The 16,408-nt window shown below is 38.1% G+C and overlaps 4 protein-coding genes across 4 annotated transcripts; 3 read left to right on the forward strand and 1 right to left on the reverse strand.

Annotated features, from left to right (window-relative positions):
• Positions 1-1,934: 1,934 nt before the first annotated feature.
• LOC141903324 (uncharacterized) lies at positions 1,935-4,383 on the forward strand. Its single transcript, XM_074791428.1, has 3 exons — positions 1,935-2,286; positions 3,303-3,494; positions 3,791-4,383. The coding sequence occupies exons 1-3, from the start codon at positions 1,935-1,937 to the stop codon at positions 4,048-4,050; spliced, it is 804 nt and encodes a 267-aa protein (XP_074647529.1). The 3' UTR covers positions 4,051-4,383.
• Positions 4,384-4,547: 164 nt separating this feature from the next.
• Positions 4,548-6,906, reverse strand: LOC141903957 (uncharacterized). The gene is made up of 3 exons (XM_074792369.1): positions 6,349-6,906; positions 5,369-5,566; positions 4,548-4,941 (listed from the first exon to the last, which is right to left on the reverse strand). The coding sequence occupies exons 1-3, from the start codon at positions 6,382-6,384 to the stop codon at positions 4,672-4,674; spliced, it is 504 nt and encodes a 167-aa protein (XP_074648470.1). The 5' UTR covers positions 6,385-6,906; the 3' UTR covers positions 4,548-4,671.
• Positions 6,907-8,040: 1,134 nt separating this feature from the next.
• LOC141903325 (coiled-coil domain-containing protein 137-like) lies at positions 8,041-11,043 on the forward strand. Its single transcript, XM_074791429.1, has 8 exons — positions 8,041-8,167; positions 8,606-8,747; positions 8,975-9,105; positions 9,353-9,522; positions 10,269-10,345; positions 10,429-10,514; positions 10,590-10,672; positions 10,807-11,043. The coding sequence occupies exons 2-8, from the start codon at positions 8,623-8,625 to the stop codon at positions 11,041-11,043; spliced, it is 909 nt and encodes a 302-aa protein (XP_074647530.1). The 5' UTR covers positions 8,041-8,167; positions 8,606-8,622.
• A 182-nt stretch (positions 11,044-11,225) lies between these two features.
• LOC141903948 (phenazine biosynthesis-like domain-containing protein) lies at positions 11,226-13,447 on the forward strand. Its single transcript, XM_074792356.1, has 9 exons — positions 11,226-11,381; positions 11,493-11,595; positions 11,801-11,899; positions 11,977-12,092; positions 12,176-12,205; positions 12,292-12,383; positions 12,850-13,034; positions 13,132-13,194; positions 13,270-13,447. The coding sequence occupies exons 1-9, from the start codon at positions 11,295-11,297 to the stop codon at positions 13,380-13,382; spliced, it is 888 nt and encodes a 295-aa protein (XP_074648457.1). The 5' UTR covers positions 11,226-11,294; the 3' UTR covers positions 13,383-13,447.
• Positions 13,448-16,408: the final 2,961 nt, after the last annotated feature.

A 16,408-nucleotide genomic window follows, 5' to 3' on the forward strand; every position in this document is an offset into this window, starting at 1 on the left:
CAGCCTCTTCAGTTGGAGTCTTTGGGAGGTACATTCATGTACAGCCTCTTCAGTTGGAGTCTTTGGGATGTACATTCATGTACAGCCTCTTCAGTTGGAGTCTTTGGGATGTACATTCATGTACAGCCTCTTCAGTTCGAGTCATTGTTTCTTCGGTTTCGTATAAAAGTACGTCTGAAACATATCATGAACAGTTAACAGATTCAAGGAACATTTCTCCTCGAGACGCTACTTAAGCTTAATTGCCACCATCGGAATAACGTATTAGGTTTCCTATGTCGACTGAATCTGCAAACACGGGTGCGACAGTTGAGAGAGGTATAAAACACTTAACACATCCGTTAGCTGTGACTACGATGCAGTAAGTACCAGCAGTCAGATCCAGGCAGTAAGTACTATACCAGCTACGAGCAATTATCTAACTTGCTCGTAGGTACCAGGTTCTCCATCGTGAAAACAGACGTGAAATCAGACAAGGGTCCTCCTGCTAGAATCGAAACAAAACGGCTACCGGTACATCAATAGCGGAGCACATTTAGACCGATGGATAACTGCTCTTGTTTTAAGTTTTTCTCCAATAGACATGCTTAGATATATACGTGTTATGAAATATAGAATAATTCATCTGTAGTATTCACTGTCGATGGAACCGAGGGCTAATAGTAGATCTACAGACAGAAAGGGGACCGAGCAGCCTTTTATTTTCAAAAAGAACATGTCCTCGCCTGTCGAATCGAATCATCAAGCTTGATGCCTCTCTTCACTTGAATATGGCTCCTGGTTCATACGTAACTCTTCAGCTCCAGTGCACCAGTATGAACACGCATTGAAGCTCAGGTCAAATCAGGTGTAATTCTGATATCAAATTAATGCGTATAAAAATGATTAATGATTCCTGACATCGCCATCAGGCAAAAGATTATTCCGGAGGAATTCATTATCAAAGGAAACAAAACTAAGTAGAGGGGATCGTTGTAGCATCCTAACCCTAACCCTAGCTACAGTTCAAGCTCCACAATTAACCCTAACCCTAGCCTCAGCCCCATCAGGATTTGAACCCGGGCCTCGTATTTGTCAGTCCACTCTCTGAACAACTAGACCACCGGTCTCTAGTGACAATCAGTGTGTGTCAGTTTGTCTGTTCAGTGTGGTGACCCATTATGCTGTGGTGACCAGTCAGGTGTGATCTTCACCCAGTCCTGTAGTCACAGAGATCTCCATCGCTCTACGATCCTAGTGTACCCACCTGTGGTACATCAGACACTAAGGTTCTTGGTGAAGTGTGATCGAATCCAGTCACTAACGATAGCTTTGTTTAATGGCATTTTAACCACCCATTAATGCCTTCAGGCTACATTAAAGTTCTATCTCCGGATGTGAAATATTTAAGTATTTTAACAAGCTCCTCTCTTTTCATCCACTTTCTCCTCGGTATTGAGTTATACACATCGTTCTATCCTGTCCATCGCACATTCATATCGGAAACAAATAAACTTTAACTTCGTCAGTATCCATCGTCATCCGTTCACACTTACAAACTGACAGTGTAGCGGTTTAGAACTGATGTGGAGAGCGTTATGAATACGGTTAATGAGGAGACTCTTATTTAATCAGAGTTGACGGCTGAACTGTGAGAACTTACTCAAAGTCGATGCGGCTTCTCGGTTACAATAGTTTTACAGTATTGAGAGCTTCTATCGAGTCATTTATACCGTTACGAAATCTGTGTTGTTTCCAACAACATCCACGTTGTAAAACAAAGTGTAGCACTTGATTTGAAAAACTACGCGTCCTCGAGTTGGTGCTATGCTACATCAATAAGGTTTTACCATTGCTGAAACGTGGCTGGACTCCCGGGAGGTCGTCGTTGCCTGTATTCGTTGGATCATGAATTCCGCAATTTTATGTAAATAATGAAATCATTTCGCACCGAAATGTTTTTACTCAGCGCGCTACTAAATCCTGCTAAACTGGTACAATTTTTGTTGGTTTTGATTATTTTCGGGAGATTACCAATCGTTTATTCCAGTTACCCTGCGGCGCCATCGTGGAAGTTCGTTTTAATAAAAGATACGCAACTGAAGGCGAGATTTATCACTGTAAATGGAGTAACAACGAGTGATACATCTTTGTACTGCGCAGCTGAGTGCGTCAAACAACCAGATTGTATTGGATTTAGTTTTGATAAACAATCAGCAGGAAACCCATGTATTTTGATATTTGGCATTGAAACTTTCGATAAGAATAAGGATGGAGTTGTTCATCTCAATAAGTTTTACGCTAAAGGTAACTCAAATATCTGTTTATTTGTATAGTCACGATCGCACAGAGCGTGTTTGGCCCGACCGAAAACGCCCAAGCCAAATTTTAGCACGGTACAAAATCATGTGAAACATGTTTCAGGATCCAGTTCTACAGTTCTGAATTTAACTCTGGAGTTATTACTCCAATAGAAAATGAGACAATATCAACTTAGATTTATTTCAGAAGTGTGAAATTTGGTCCAGCACTTCACTCAGTCTATAGCGCTCAATTTGTTGAATTTGTTATTTTGATTAATCATTAAAAAGCCAACTAGAAAGAAACGTCAGAGCGCATGTTGAAATTTCGATTTATAGATTTCAGCGGGTTGAATCTCCTCACCACAAATCCCTGCATCGATGTTTGTTTTTAGCGTTGTTTTCCCTGTTGCAAGTCAACGATTCGTAGAATTCTTTGGCAGCCATCTTGCACTACGAGGTTCTATTTACGTCATTTGATCGATGATTTATGGCAGTTAAATCAGAATGAAATATTTCGGATGATGAGAATTTGAAATATCGCATTATTGTGGTAACAACATTGTAAAAAATGTGTTCGTTGAAATTTATATTCGATAAAATGCATTAATCATTTTTAACAGTTGTCGATCGTATTCGATGTTTAGAAATATAACGTAATTGCTTGTAAAACAGCGACACGCAAGTTCCATTAGGCATATAATAATAAGACCCCATTAGATCAATGGACCGTATATAGCGAACTGGTGTTGAAAAAAATAAGGTTGATTTATCTGAGATCCAGGGGGCTTGTGAGCAACCCCATCACTAGGTGGCGTGGCGAACAGTCGGCCATACTTCACTAGCACAACTGAAGTAATTAACTAGTTCCCTTCTCCTCCGGAATCCAGTTCCACAGTTAAAGCTACCTCTGAGTTAAAATCAGTTCATTTCCAATGAGATAATTCCGTGCAACTGCTCTCAAGATGGGTGCATTATTTCGTAATTTTAATGATAACTGGTTTTTGTATTTTCTATTTTTAGAAATGTATATATTCAAAATCGGTGAAGATTGGTATTTTTTCAATCAACAAAAACAAAGTGGTGGGCTGTCGAAATCGTTCTGTTTGGGTTTGAAACTGATGGGCAAAAACAGTTGTTTGGGAATAAGAAAAATTGTCTCCGCTATCCAATCTGTCGCCGATCATTTAGCGCAAAGTATGCGCGATAGTCAAGGTAAATACGGTTTTATTCGAATTAGGAATCTACATCGAGTTGAGAATCAGGGAAATGAGGGTTTTTGGCCGAATAAATCTCAGTAGAACTTCGTCCTGACTTGATGAGAGAGCGGTTTACTGAGTTCACCGGTACCGAGTAACCAAGTCGACGTGGATTCGATGTGGATTTCGAAATATTCAATTTGACCAATGGCTTTCTTTCAAAACCTAATACAGTATACCAGACACACGAGGCGAGACCGTAATCATTCTCACCAGGCATAATGCTTACGTCATTATCTTCTCTTGTTTCAGACTCACGATTCGTTGATGCTTCATCTTTATTTTTCCTGCGCACGCTCGTCACTTCGAATACATGCGACCAGTTTTGCTATACCAAGAACAGTCAAATCGTCAACATAAACTCTCTAGAAAATTTGAATCAAATCGTTTCTGGATCCTCGTACAACATGCTTTTCATGGAGTTAGATTTGACCGTCGTCGCGGATATTAGAAAAAGTCTCCTCATGAAGCACTATACAGCACCTGCGTATTCACTGTGTGTTGCAACATGATAACCGTGATACTTGGAACTGGGTCCAGGACAGTGGAACAGGGTCCAGAATAGTGGAACTGGGTTCAGTACTGTGGAACTGGGTCCAGAAAAGTGGATCTGGGTTCAGAACTGGGTTCAGTACTGTTGAACTGGGTTCAGAACAGTGGAACTGGGTTCAGAATAGTGGATCTGGGTTCAGAATAGTGGATCTGGGTCCAGAATAGTGGAACTGGGTCCAGAACAGTGGAACTGGGTTCAGTACCGTGGAACTGGGTCCAGAACAGTGGATCTGGGTTCAGAACTGGGTTCAGTACTGTGGAACTGGGTTCAGAATAGTGGATCTGGGTCCAGAATAGTGGAACTGGGTCTAGAACAGTGGAACTTGGTTCACAACAGTGGAACTGGGTTCAGAACTTTGGAACTGGTTTTATTTACAATCACGATTTTACGATGAATTTGCATGTTATTAAAACCAACTTAAAGAAATAAGAAAAAAGCGACGATTTTTTCCAACAATTTACAACTTATATTACAATGATATCACAATATAATATCACAAATAGAAAACATATTGAAATCTGAGATGATCTCAAATGCGGATAACAGCAGCTGAAAAAGTGTCCATGTTTGATTTTCTATTTTATATTACATTTATTCGTTCTTGCGTCGTCGCCGTCGCCGTCGCCGTCGCCGTTGATTTCAGTTTATTAATCAGGTTATCAGCGCACTGACTGTGAACGGAATATAACTTCCAGTGATTTAGTTTCATATCGATCTCCTCATCGACTTCGCGTTCTCCTCGAGCTCCTCGCTTGCCGCAGCATTTACAAACATCTTTAGGGAATTTCGGGTGTTGATAGTATTTGTCCTCCATTGACGAATGACAAGTCAGATCTCGATTCATCGATATCTGTCGAATATGAATGAATTCAATGCGATTTTTAATCCAAGGACATCATGTAACAAGCCAGGGACCCGTTGAACAAGTGAAGTTTATGCTTATGACCAGTCTTTTGTTCTATAGCCAGCAATGATAATAATTTAACAACGTTTATTTCGTCGTCAATCTAAAGTTTCAAAATTACATGGAAAAATTGGTAAGTTGGTGATAGAGACCTGAACAGAGCCATAAATGCTGCTGTACAATCACTAAGACGTTCTGGGGTCCCAGGTTTAGTGATCTCACAACTTAACCACTTTACCTAACCTTAATCTAACAACTTAAGACCAGTCTAAGCTCATTCTGTTTCGAGAGTGAAAGGCCACTGTTTATGATAATTCTCTATTTTCCCTGACCCCAGTTGGCCCTCAGTGAAGTTTTGGCGAATAAAACTTACCGCTTTACACAAACCAGACATTGGATATTCTTCCAGGATCAACGACGAACCACATCGGTAATAATCTTCCCATCTCTGACGTAATTCCAGCATTTCATCCGATGTAAGAGGTCTGTTTGAAGATACGACTCTCCGTTTCTGACAACAGTTACATTTCACATACATTTCCACAACAGTGAAGTCATTCGGTGATGGCGGCTACAATTCAAAATCAAAGCCGATATTTAGGCGACGGTATAAGCTTTATATTTGTTTACCTTTTAACGTGTCATGCGCAGCATATGAGTCATGTACGTAAAACCTGTTGTCAAATCAGTAAATGTGAAAAAACTGTGTGTAGGTTAATTCTAATTGAAAGAACGAGCTTTAGCTATTGCACGTATTATACAAAGTAGCTTCAGCAGGAATATGAGTCTCTAATTGACTCTAATTAGTGTCACTCTCCCTATCATAGATACTGTTCTCTCCCTATCATAGATACTGTTCTCTCCCTATCATAGATACTGTTCTCTCCCTATCATAGATACTGTTCTCTCCCTATCATAGATACTGTTCTCTCCCTATCATAGATACTGTTCTCTCCCAATCATAGATACTGTTCTCTCCCTATCATAGATACTGTTCTCTCCCTATCATAGATACTGTTCTCTCCCTATCATAGATACTGTTCTCTCCCTATCATAGATACTGTTCTCTCCCTATCATAGATACTGTTCTCTCCCTATCATAGATACTGCTGTTGGTGAAGCCACTACATGCACTAGAAGAAGCGAAAGCAAGTTAACCGACAAGTACTTTACATTTGTCTTCACGTTTACTGATATATTGAACTGATGAATCATTTGAGGATTTTTTTGTAGAAATTGTAGAATTCCCTGACCAGAAGTAATGACCACTGTCAGATGATTGGATCCAGCCAGCATATATTCTTCTGCCTAAATTTATAAAATATTTCGAATATTCAAAAATTGTCTGCTTACCTGTTCTGTGCGCGTCGTGTTTCCGGAGTATTCCATCTGAACTATTTTACAAATTGCGGATTTCAAGGAGCAAATGCTGAGAGACAATTTTCTATAGAATCTGGTGTTTCTGTTATCGAGATTCAAGGCGATAGTTTGTTTTTAGTTTTGTGGATTTAACACAGCTTTATTTCTTATGACAACAGAATTTAATGGCACACGTCAAGCCTTCGGTAATAAATATTCGAAAATGGAAAACGCTTCAGCTATAGAGCTTTTATACTGGTTTGGTCTTGTTGACACATAACTGATAGTGGTAAAATCCCAGTTCCTCGTAAACGCAATCAGCACACCTATGTCTGAGCTCGCTCACTGCCTGTATTTCCCTGCCTAAGCTTGTATAGTCCCAGGGGAAAACCCGGTTTCACTATTTCCAGATCGTAAAAACTGTGTTACTTAATTCAGTGGTGCAATTCTAATATATTTATATGCGCAGTACTTTGAAAACGAAAGTAAGATTTGATAAAAATATTTCGAGGAACTTTTTCTTCAGAATACATATTGAACCCACCCGTCTGCGAGTCAAAAATTGGTAACTTTAGGTGAGATGAATAAGAACCTGTCTAAATGTAAAATGTAAATTGTAATTTTAAAGGCCAAATTTTACGGTCAATATTTTATCTGTTTATGCCCTAAACAAAGATCGGGCACGACAAAATCTTACTAAGTTACAAGACAAATTATTAAGTATTCAATGAACAAACACAAATGATTATTATAGGAGGCGATTTCAATTGCATAACAAATAAAATAGACAATAGATCGGACAGGGCCCAACTCGACAGACAGAGCCGAAATAAACGAAATGTGTAGAAACTTGAATCAAAGTAAATTAATAATATAGCGCATACAAAATCTGTTAATCATTTTAACTCTTTTCAATCCGATCACAGACTTGTTGATATCAATGCGTCACTATCCGAATTACCACGAGGCATTGAAAATGATTACTCCAGGCATGGACTCAAGTCCATATGCTCCAAGTTTCAATAGTTCATTACCGCAATTACTAACACTAACCACCAACGTGGAAGCACAATCAGATTTGTCGTCTCTAGGTGAACGGGTCGGACGGCCACAGTAACTCAAAACTAACATGAGCACCAGTTACATAACATTCACTTTAACAGGAACTGACACATTTGTAAAATCATAATAATCCGTTCACATACAACCATTAATCAGCTAGAACAGAATGAAGAACGATCATCTACACGACCGACAACACGAGTCGTGCGTGAATTCATTCACTATGTCAAATCGTCAAATTTTTGCATCTAAATCGTTTTACATATATCTTTGGTAAAAAATAATTAAAAAATTTCAACTATCATATATTTGAAAATTACCCTAAAAACATAAAAACGGTCCTTCTTGTTATTTCAATAAGTTGTAAATCGTTTTTACAAATCTCTCGACTCTCCGAAGTCAGAGTTAGGTATGCTGACTGTTTCCTGGAAACTTGGTACCCGTTGTTAAGGTAACATTGCGGGAACATCCAAACATCTCAGGTCGGAGTTTTTTTTCGTAATTTCATGAGTTTGAAATGAACTCGAAGCCGGCGCCTATGTCCACCACCATTCCAGCATTGTCCGGCCCGCAGAACGTCATATTCCGCGGAGCAGTCCGATAGTTTGTGTCTGGGATTCGAACCTGATCAGCGCTGCGGAGTAAACAATATGGCGGCGCCCATGGAACGTGTTTGAAATGTCAAAATAATGCGATTATAAAAGCGATTATCTGTTCTTTGATCCCGAAATATCACTCAAGATCTGCTTCTGTAAATGTAATACTTTAGCGTCTTATTGAATTTTATTCTGTTCCGTAGTTCATGTGGGTGACGTTCGGCATAATCGACGTCAATCCTGCGGTTTCAATCCTGCGACTGCTGAAGCCTTCCGTTCCGTTTTCCGATCCTACCTCCCCATCCTTAGAGTCTGAATGCCACCAGTTCGTGTTATGGGGTCCCCTTAAGGTTGTTTGGGAACAACGGCTAGTATTAGTCCTCCCTGTTCCTTGGCTCCGACCCCATTCCGGCCCTGGCCTACTAGTTAGTTACCTAATCGTTGGTGGTAAGCATTTTATAATCAGATGGGCTGTGGTTTGTGAAAATATCCGAAACTAAACCACAGACAGGTTACTTACTAGCCCTGGCCATGCTGGCTCGATTAATTTACAATTTAAGACGATATGTATGTTTCTTTTGTTATTATTTTAGAGGCAATTCACAAATTTATGATGGGTAAAACTAACATGAAACAGAGAATTGGTAAACCGCAGAAAGGCAGGAAACACAAGAAGTTGAAGGCTGTAGATAGTAGTTATTCAGCTGAATGGGGCGTGCGAAATGTGAAAAAAAAGTAATCACTCGAACAACTCCTCAGACCTGATTCTCAAAATCAATATGAATTCAATCCTGACCTTGGCCTAGTTGAATTAACACCAACAACTGTGGAGCAGTTTAATAGCAAATAGACTTTCGAGATTTCATATATTCACTGCCATTCTAATCTTTATGGTTTAATCTTTAATCTAATCTATTATGGTAATCTTTATGGTTTTAACAATCTTTTCTGAATTATTTCAGGGAACCGATTAAAATAAACAGCAGACCGAAGAATATCAACGATCAAGAAGTTCCGTTTGCTGCGAAGATGATTTTATCAAAAGATTCTCGATTCAAGAGAAAACGTAATAAAAACCATGGCCCGAAAGAAGGTACAACTAGAATTTCATTCATTGAAGTCATCTTTATTTATTTAGTCACAATTTGTGTGTTTCTAATTCTATTCACTAAGTGTAAGTCGTCATTTGGTTAAGTCGTCACAATACTGAAGTCATCTCTATTTTTGAGTCTCAATTTATATTTCTAAGGCTAAGTCGTCAAGTCATCCACGTATAATGATTGTCCAAATGATGTTTTTGAGCTGATTTTTACAATGTGTGTTTGTTCTACTGTTTAAAGAGTTTCCAGATTATGAACATCTAAAGAAAGAGAAAGGAATGACGCGACCTGTCGAACCGGTTCCTGTTTTCCAGCAGCAGAAAGGTGAAAGTGATTTAAAATTCATGCAGCGAGTTGAATCTAAATGTCAAAGTGTTTTAGATGACGTTAGATTCCAAAATAAATACGGAGTAAGTTTTCAATCATTTTTCACAATGATTCTGTTTTCACTTTCACAGATATCGGTTATGTTTGACTAAAATTAAAGTTAGTTCATTGTCAATGTTTTGTAGACCCAAACTTTACCCGATAACAGATAAGTCGGGTTCAGACTTATCTTACTTTATCTTTTTGTCTACAAGAAAATAAACCTCTTGAAAATATCCATTATTCATCGTCTACAGGTTTATCAGTGAATTTATTTATTTCATAAAGGAAAGATTGGGTTATCATTTACCATCGCTTTAAACTTTATGGAAAGTCTTTATTATTGACAGAACCTATATAATTTCTATTTGAAGCATTTTACAATTTTAAAGGTCTATATCATGAAATATTTACCCACTTCTGGACAAATATGCAATATTACTTAGCACAGTTCATTGAAACATACGGATAATGTCTTGTATATTGTAAAGGGGGGCAGGACCTCTGTAAATGTGCAGACTTGCTGATCATGTGCCCTCGTTTAAACATGTACCTATATTCTAAATATGGAAGTAGATAAAATTATCCGCAATAATGTTTAGGGATCATTTATTTATTACGTACGCATAAAATTTGAAATTTTCAACCCCCTCTCCCTCTGTACGCAAAATCGGACATTTTTTCATATACATTAAGCATTACAGTACGCAGTTGCACTGACCCCCTCCCCCCTCCCCTAATGTGTACGTAATAAATGAATGACCCCTTAGTGCTGTATTTATAATTTCAGTTAGAAACTAAGATGGCAGAAGATGAGACATCGGTCAAAACCGCGGCGTCTAAAAAACAAAAAAAACTCCAGGATGAGTAAGTTTTTATAGGCTGTTCCTGATGAGATATGCTTCGTTCCGAAACGATTATTCATGTTTTGATGTTTTCTATTCGTGCAGGAAAACGATAGAGAAACAAGAAAAAATGAATAGTCAAAAAGTTGAAAAGAAATTGAACACGAAACATGATTTTAGTCAACTTTCAGGTAACAATCAATCATTGTATGAGAATTAAGTATTATTACATCACCCATTTTCAACCCCTCTTATACTGTTTTCAGATAAAGTGAAATTTGGAGAAGTTGTCAACGCACCTCCGACATTAACTGCTAAACCTAGAAAGAGTAATAACATCCAAACAAAGGTAAAACAACAATTAGGTTTTATCAGAAAAACTCATTGAATATAGATTTATTTTTCATATCAAATTCATGCTCACTCCTAGAAAATGTGTTTCTAGTTCTATTAGTTATAATTTGCTGATTTAATTTGTTTCAGCCCGGTCTCAAGAAATCATTGCTACTTCACGAAGTGATTCAGAGTAATACAACTAACACTCTGAGTAACAACCCTGGTCCAAAAACCACGAGCAGGGAAATAGGAAAAACTGTTAAACGTAAAAATCTCTCGGAAACCGAGAAAATTCGAATGGATTCTGAACAAGAAAGAGCCATAAAACTTTACAGAGAAATGAAAGCAAAACGACAAAAAATGAAAAATGATTTTAATACTTGATAATAAATTAAGAATAGTCGTTAATTTAATTCTTCTCGTAAACTTTATTTTGACTTTTTTGATATCGTTTCTAAGATGAGGACATAGAAAATTATGGATGAGGATAATCTGAAAATCACTCGCATGCCAGAGTGTAGGAGTATCGACGGCAACCGTACAGTGCTGCCGCTCGACGGCGGTCACGTCTAAACTCAGTAATATTTTTTCAATTCAATTTATTGGATTGATATTTTCGAATAGTTTTCTTAAAAATGTTAAGGATCTACACGGTAGACGCCTTCGCGAGTGTTGCGTTCGAAGGAAACCCAGCCGGTGTGTGTATTATAGATAATGAAAAGGTTTGTCATTGAATCAATCGAAATAAATCCTCCCTTTTACTAACATCGATCATGCTAATTACCAACCAAAAACATCCCTGAAAACTGCGGTGTTTTTATTTCATCGTTCAGCTTCCATTTGATGACACAAAGCTGCAGAAAATTGCGTCTGAAGTCAATTTATCTGAAACTGCATTCATAAGCCAAGTGACAGATGGAGGAGACTTTAAAGTAGGTAGGTAGGCTCTGTGTAGTAGAAGCCCTACCCCTATTTTAATTCCAGTAAGGTTTATTTCAAAAGGTGCGTACCGGTACTGATGATAAATATATAATGTTTCTTATATTCAATGATTCGATACACGATCGGCAAATATTCCACCTTTAGAGAAATTGATTTGAATTGTGTGAAATTTGAGTTAGATTTATCTATCTTTGAATAGGAGATGAATTCAACTTGCGATGGTTCACTCCGACTAATGAGGTTCCATTATGTGGGCATGGGACATTGGGGGCGGCTGCTGCTTTATTCTACTGCATCGGTAAGTTTTTAGATGGAAAGTAACTTAAAGCTCCTATTTCACCACAGACCAACAATCAACAATCTTTTTTTTCAAAGGAAACAATTCATCGAGTTTGAAGTTTCATACGTTGAGCGGAACACTCCTAGCCAGACGATGCAATGATGAAATTGTATTAGATTTTCCACTGAATGAACCGACACCAATGACTGAGGTAAAAAAGAGAATTTCATCGAAAGTATGTACTGTCTTTTGGGGCAGATCCAATTTATTAGAAATATCTCCTATTTGTTTCAGGATGATAAAGATTTGATGTCCTTAGTTCAGGTACATTTTATTAGTGGGATTTTTCCTGCAATATTCGAAAGAAAATAGACTCTTTACTAATTTGTGGTAATTGATATTTATTGTAGCCAGTTGTTGGTGATTTATCAGTTCATGAAGTTCAACTTTCTGGTTCAACTGTGAAGAAATTGCTCATTCGCCTCAATGATAAAGTAACCAGGTAAAAGGTTCACTTTTCCTTTGGTCTGAATGCGGATTAATGTTTTAACAAATGTATTTATATTGCACTACTAAAGAGCAAATCCCACAAATTATGATAACGAAAAAAAAGACTGAAAATATTCCTTGAGCTAGTGTAGTTTATTCAACGTTTCGACTATATTCTGATAGTCATCTTCAGGAATACTGTATTCCTTGAGCTAGTGTAGTTTATTCAACGTTTCGACTATATTCTGATAGTCATCTTCAGGAATACTGTATTCCTTGAGCTAGTGTAGTTTATTCAACGTTTCGACTATATTCTAATAGTCATCTTCAGGAATACTGTATTCCTCGAGCTAGTGTAGTTTATTCAGCGTTTCGACTATATCCTAATAGTCATCTTCAGGAATACTACATGTATAACTGTCAATTGAGACTTGAATATTGAATATTCTAAATTACCAAATATCTCTGGATTTGTTTAGGTCCGATCTGGAGAAGTTATCACCAGATCCACGTGAGCTGCTGTCACTTCACGATGGCAGCAAAATCAAGAGTATAATCGTCACAGTAGCTGGTAACGAGGCAACTGACGACACCCGTGAAAAGTATGATTTCCTGTCGAGAAACTTCGCTCCGTGGCACGGCATTCCTGAAGATCCAGTTACAGGTAGGAGTAGACTGTGGCGACATCTACCGACGCTTATGATGAACTATTACCGACGCTAATGCAGGAGAATTCAACGTTTCTTTTCTTATCAATCTAGGTTCCGCCCATACCGTCCTAGGTCCTTATTGGTCTGAAAAACTTGGCAAAAAAGAGTTATATGGTATGTTTGATTTAAATTCCTGTGGAAAAAAACAACAAATCATGATATTTGGTAATAATTTGTTTGTTTTTACAGCGCGTCAATGTTCAAAAAGAGGAGGCAATATTCGTGTGAAACTACGTGATGATTCCAGAGTTGATCTCTCAGGGAAAGCTGTAATTGTTATGGAGGGTTCTTTACGTGTCTGAAACTATTCATCCACTTTAACTATGCACAGAAAAGACTGTTATGACTTAGGACTCATAGAATATATATTGATGAATAAATGCAATTTGTTTCGAGTTTATCTTCGAAAACCAGGATGTCTGGATCAGTTTTGTGGTGAAATTGAGCCTTGCGTTAAAGATGGTTAGAAGCAAGTCTACTTATTGAAAAAAAATTGGGTCTAAGGTTGGGTTGGGTCTGCGCTCACTTTTCTTCACTTAGATTGTTGTATCGGTGAAATCCGTCCCATGAGATCTATGGAAACTAATTCGTTAGTAAAATATTGACTAAATGGTATCAAGATATTGGCCAATAAAGATTAATTTGCTTTGAATTCTTCCTGTGGCATGTGAGTCTGCCGCCTTACCGGATGCTAGTACATACTCAGAGCGAATAGTTCTATCAAAAGTGGCTTGAAAATCGTTTTCAAAAGAAGATTCCCCTAAAATGTAGTTTTGGTGTTGCAACAATTGTTCATTTAAAACAAACTAATGTCGAGCGATGAATCAAATTTGACTTGGAAAAGCATCAATATTCCTCGCATTCCACAGTTAGAATAGTGAAGCCTTGTTGGATCTTAACCGTTCAGTGCTGCCCCTATCAAAAACGATAGCGGAATTTCTGTGAACTAAAATCTCACTGCCGGAACTTGAACTCGTACAATGGACTGTCGCCCCATTTCCATAGTTTTATATTATATTTTAGCAAAAGCTCATTTTTTTCAATTGTGTAATATATGTGTATACACAATAAATTATTCATTTAACATTTTTGAATCATATCCGATGAAACATTGACAAAACACGGGCCGAAGAGTCTGGCAAGCGAATATTACGCTAGTTCATGTTTTACCCGCTATAGTTATACACTGGGGCAGCACCAGACGGTCAACACGGACTAACTGTGGCCGGCTAAGATTCCGTGACGTTTTATCTAATGACATTATTCTCTCAATTGAGCCGGGTTTGAACTGAAATAATTGCAATTCAAACCTGATTGATTCTCACTCTTAGTGTTGAAGTTGTTTTTAAAAGATAAGAACTGATTCGTGGCGAACGAAATTGTCATGTTTCGGGCCGCGGCCCGCTTCGGATCGGGCTTGTCAAAGTCGAGAGTCCATGTCAAGACTTACCCTATTTGAGTGTTCATTTGCCATGGCATTTGAAGTGTAGCCTGTATACAACAGGACTCGGGAGAACCCGCTGGCCGCGCAGTATTTCTTGAATACAAAATATGGAATAAACTCCGCCAATACTCAATTCGAAAAAAATCATATTCCATATTCGCGGATGATTACTATATATATATTGTAGATCAAGAGCACATATGGCGATTCAAAATAGTCATGAGGCAGATACTTGATAAATGGGTTCCCAGATGTGGCCATTAGCGCTAGCGAACTTGAAGCACCACTTGTACGGCCTGTTTTGTAGTGATTGAACGTCGTACTGCAAATGGGTGACATTGTCGTCGTCATGAGTGCACAGTTACTGAACGTTATAGAGAACGACTCTATTCACAGCGCGCTGTGGTGTTAGTATTCAGTCACATCTGTAGTTTCTTCGATAATATCATCTCTGATTTAACATTCAACATATCCATGTACTATACTCTGTTGCAAAAAATTGTTGAAGCATCCGATGAAAGATTCCGCGTTTAAAATCTATGATGCCCACAACTATCAAGATGCAGGAATGACAAATCTCGCTTTGTTCAATGTCAGTTTGGAGAAGTTGAAATATCAGCCTTGTTCTGGGGGTCAATTAGAATTGATTAATATGATTCAGTCTCCTTTTTTTCCTGAGAAAAATGCACTGTTTATCAGTGATATCGTCTGACACGTCAACTACTAGACGCGCGGGGCGTCTTCGGACCATTACTGAAATGTGAACTACAAACACCGCTGCTGCAATCTGCGGTTCTTCAAGATATTATTATTTGTACTGATTATAAGTTGGCGATATTTTTACTTTAGACAATACTATCGAGTTAACCCGCAAATATTCATCGGCGGCGCCTAGGTGGTCGTCGAAATAAAACGTCTGGCTCTGTTCCAACCGACGGCGCGTCGGGAGAAATGCAAACATATTACCGTATACTATGTACACACAGCTGTGGAAGCTTTGGCTCAAAAAACTGCAGGTAGAAATCTTTCCGTAGGGAACGTGATACGTGTAAATATACACAGCCGACGTAAAATACATTTTTTATCGTCGAAACCTTTTAAAAAAATTGACGAAATTTATCCTATAGGGATTTCTCAATAGAGGTGGAATTCAGGTTCAGTATACGAGCAAAATTCAATTTTAAAGAATGCGCTCAACAAAGGAGCAGTGGCAAGCGATGCATTATATGGAAAATTAATGCACAATACATTTTTTACGTAATTATGTGTATTTCATTTTATGTATATCATGTACAATATATATTTCCACACTTGCCACAATCACCGCCCGTCGTTACGTCACGAATAAACGGGTCACATTAGGTCGTATTTACGATACGTTTTATTTACTCATATTCAACCTCACCTCGTATCGACTATTACCCCCTTTCCTCACTCGCCCCCTCACCCCAACTCGGGGACGTAATAGCTTTTTATTCCCTCCAGAAATAAGAGACAAAAGATCGATGAAATTCATCAATAATAAACCCAAGGAACTGCACACATCTGTATCAGACAGAGACCAGCTGTGCAGTGTAAGTCATTAACCGCATTCAATGCATTAATCACCCGCAATACGACGACAAAAACCGGGGGACCTGATTTGTGTCGGCAGCCGGTCGCGGTCCTGCGGGCGTACAGCCAGCCGGTCGCGGTACTGCGGGCCTACAGCCAGCTGGTCGCGGTACTGCGCGATATATATATATATATATATATATATATATATATATATATATATATATATATATATATATATATATATATATATATATATATATATATATATATATATATATATATATATATATATATATATATATATATATATATAATATAAGCGAGATA

This window comes from Tubulanus polymorphus, chromosome 4 (genome assembly GCF_964204645.1).
Source record: "Tubulanus polymorphus chromosome 4, tnTubPoly1.2, whole genome shotgun sequence".
Classification (NCBI taxonomy): Eukaryota; Metazoa; Nemertea; class Palaeonemertea; order Tubulaniformes; family Tubulanidae; genus Tubulanus; species Tubulanus polymorphus.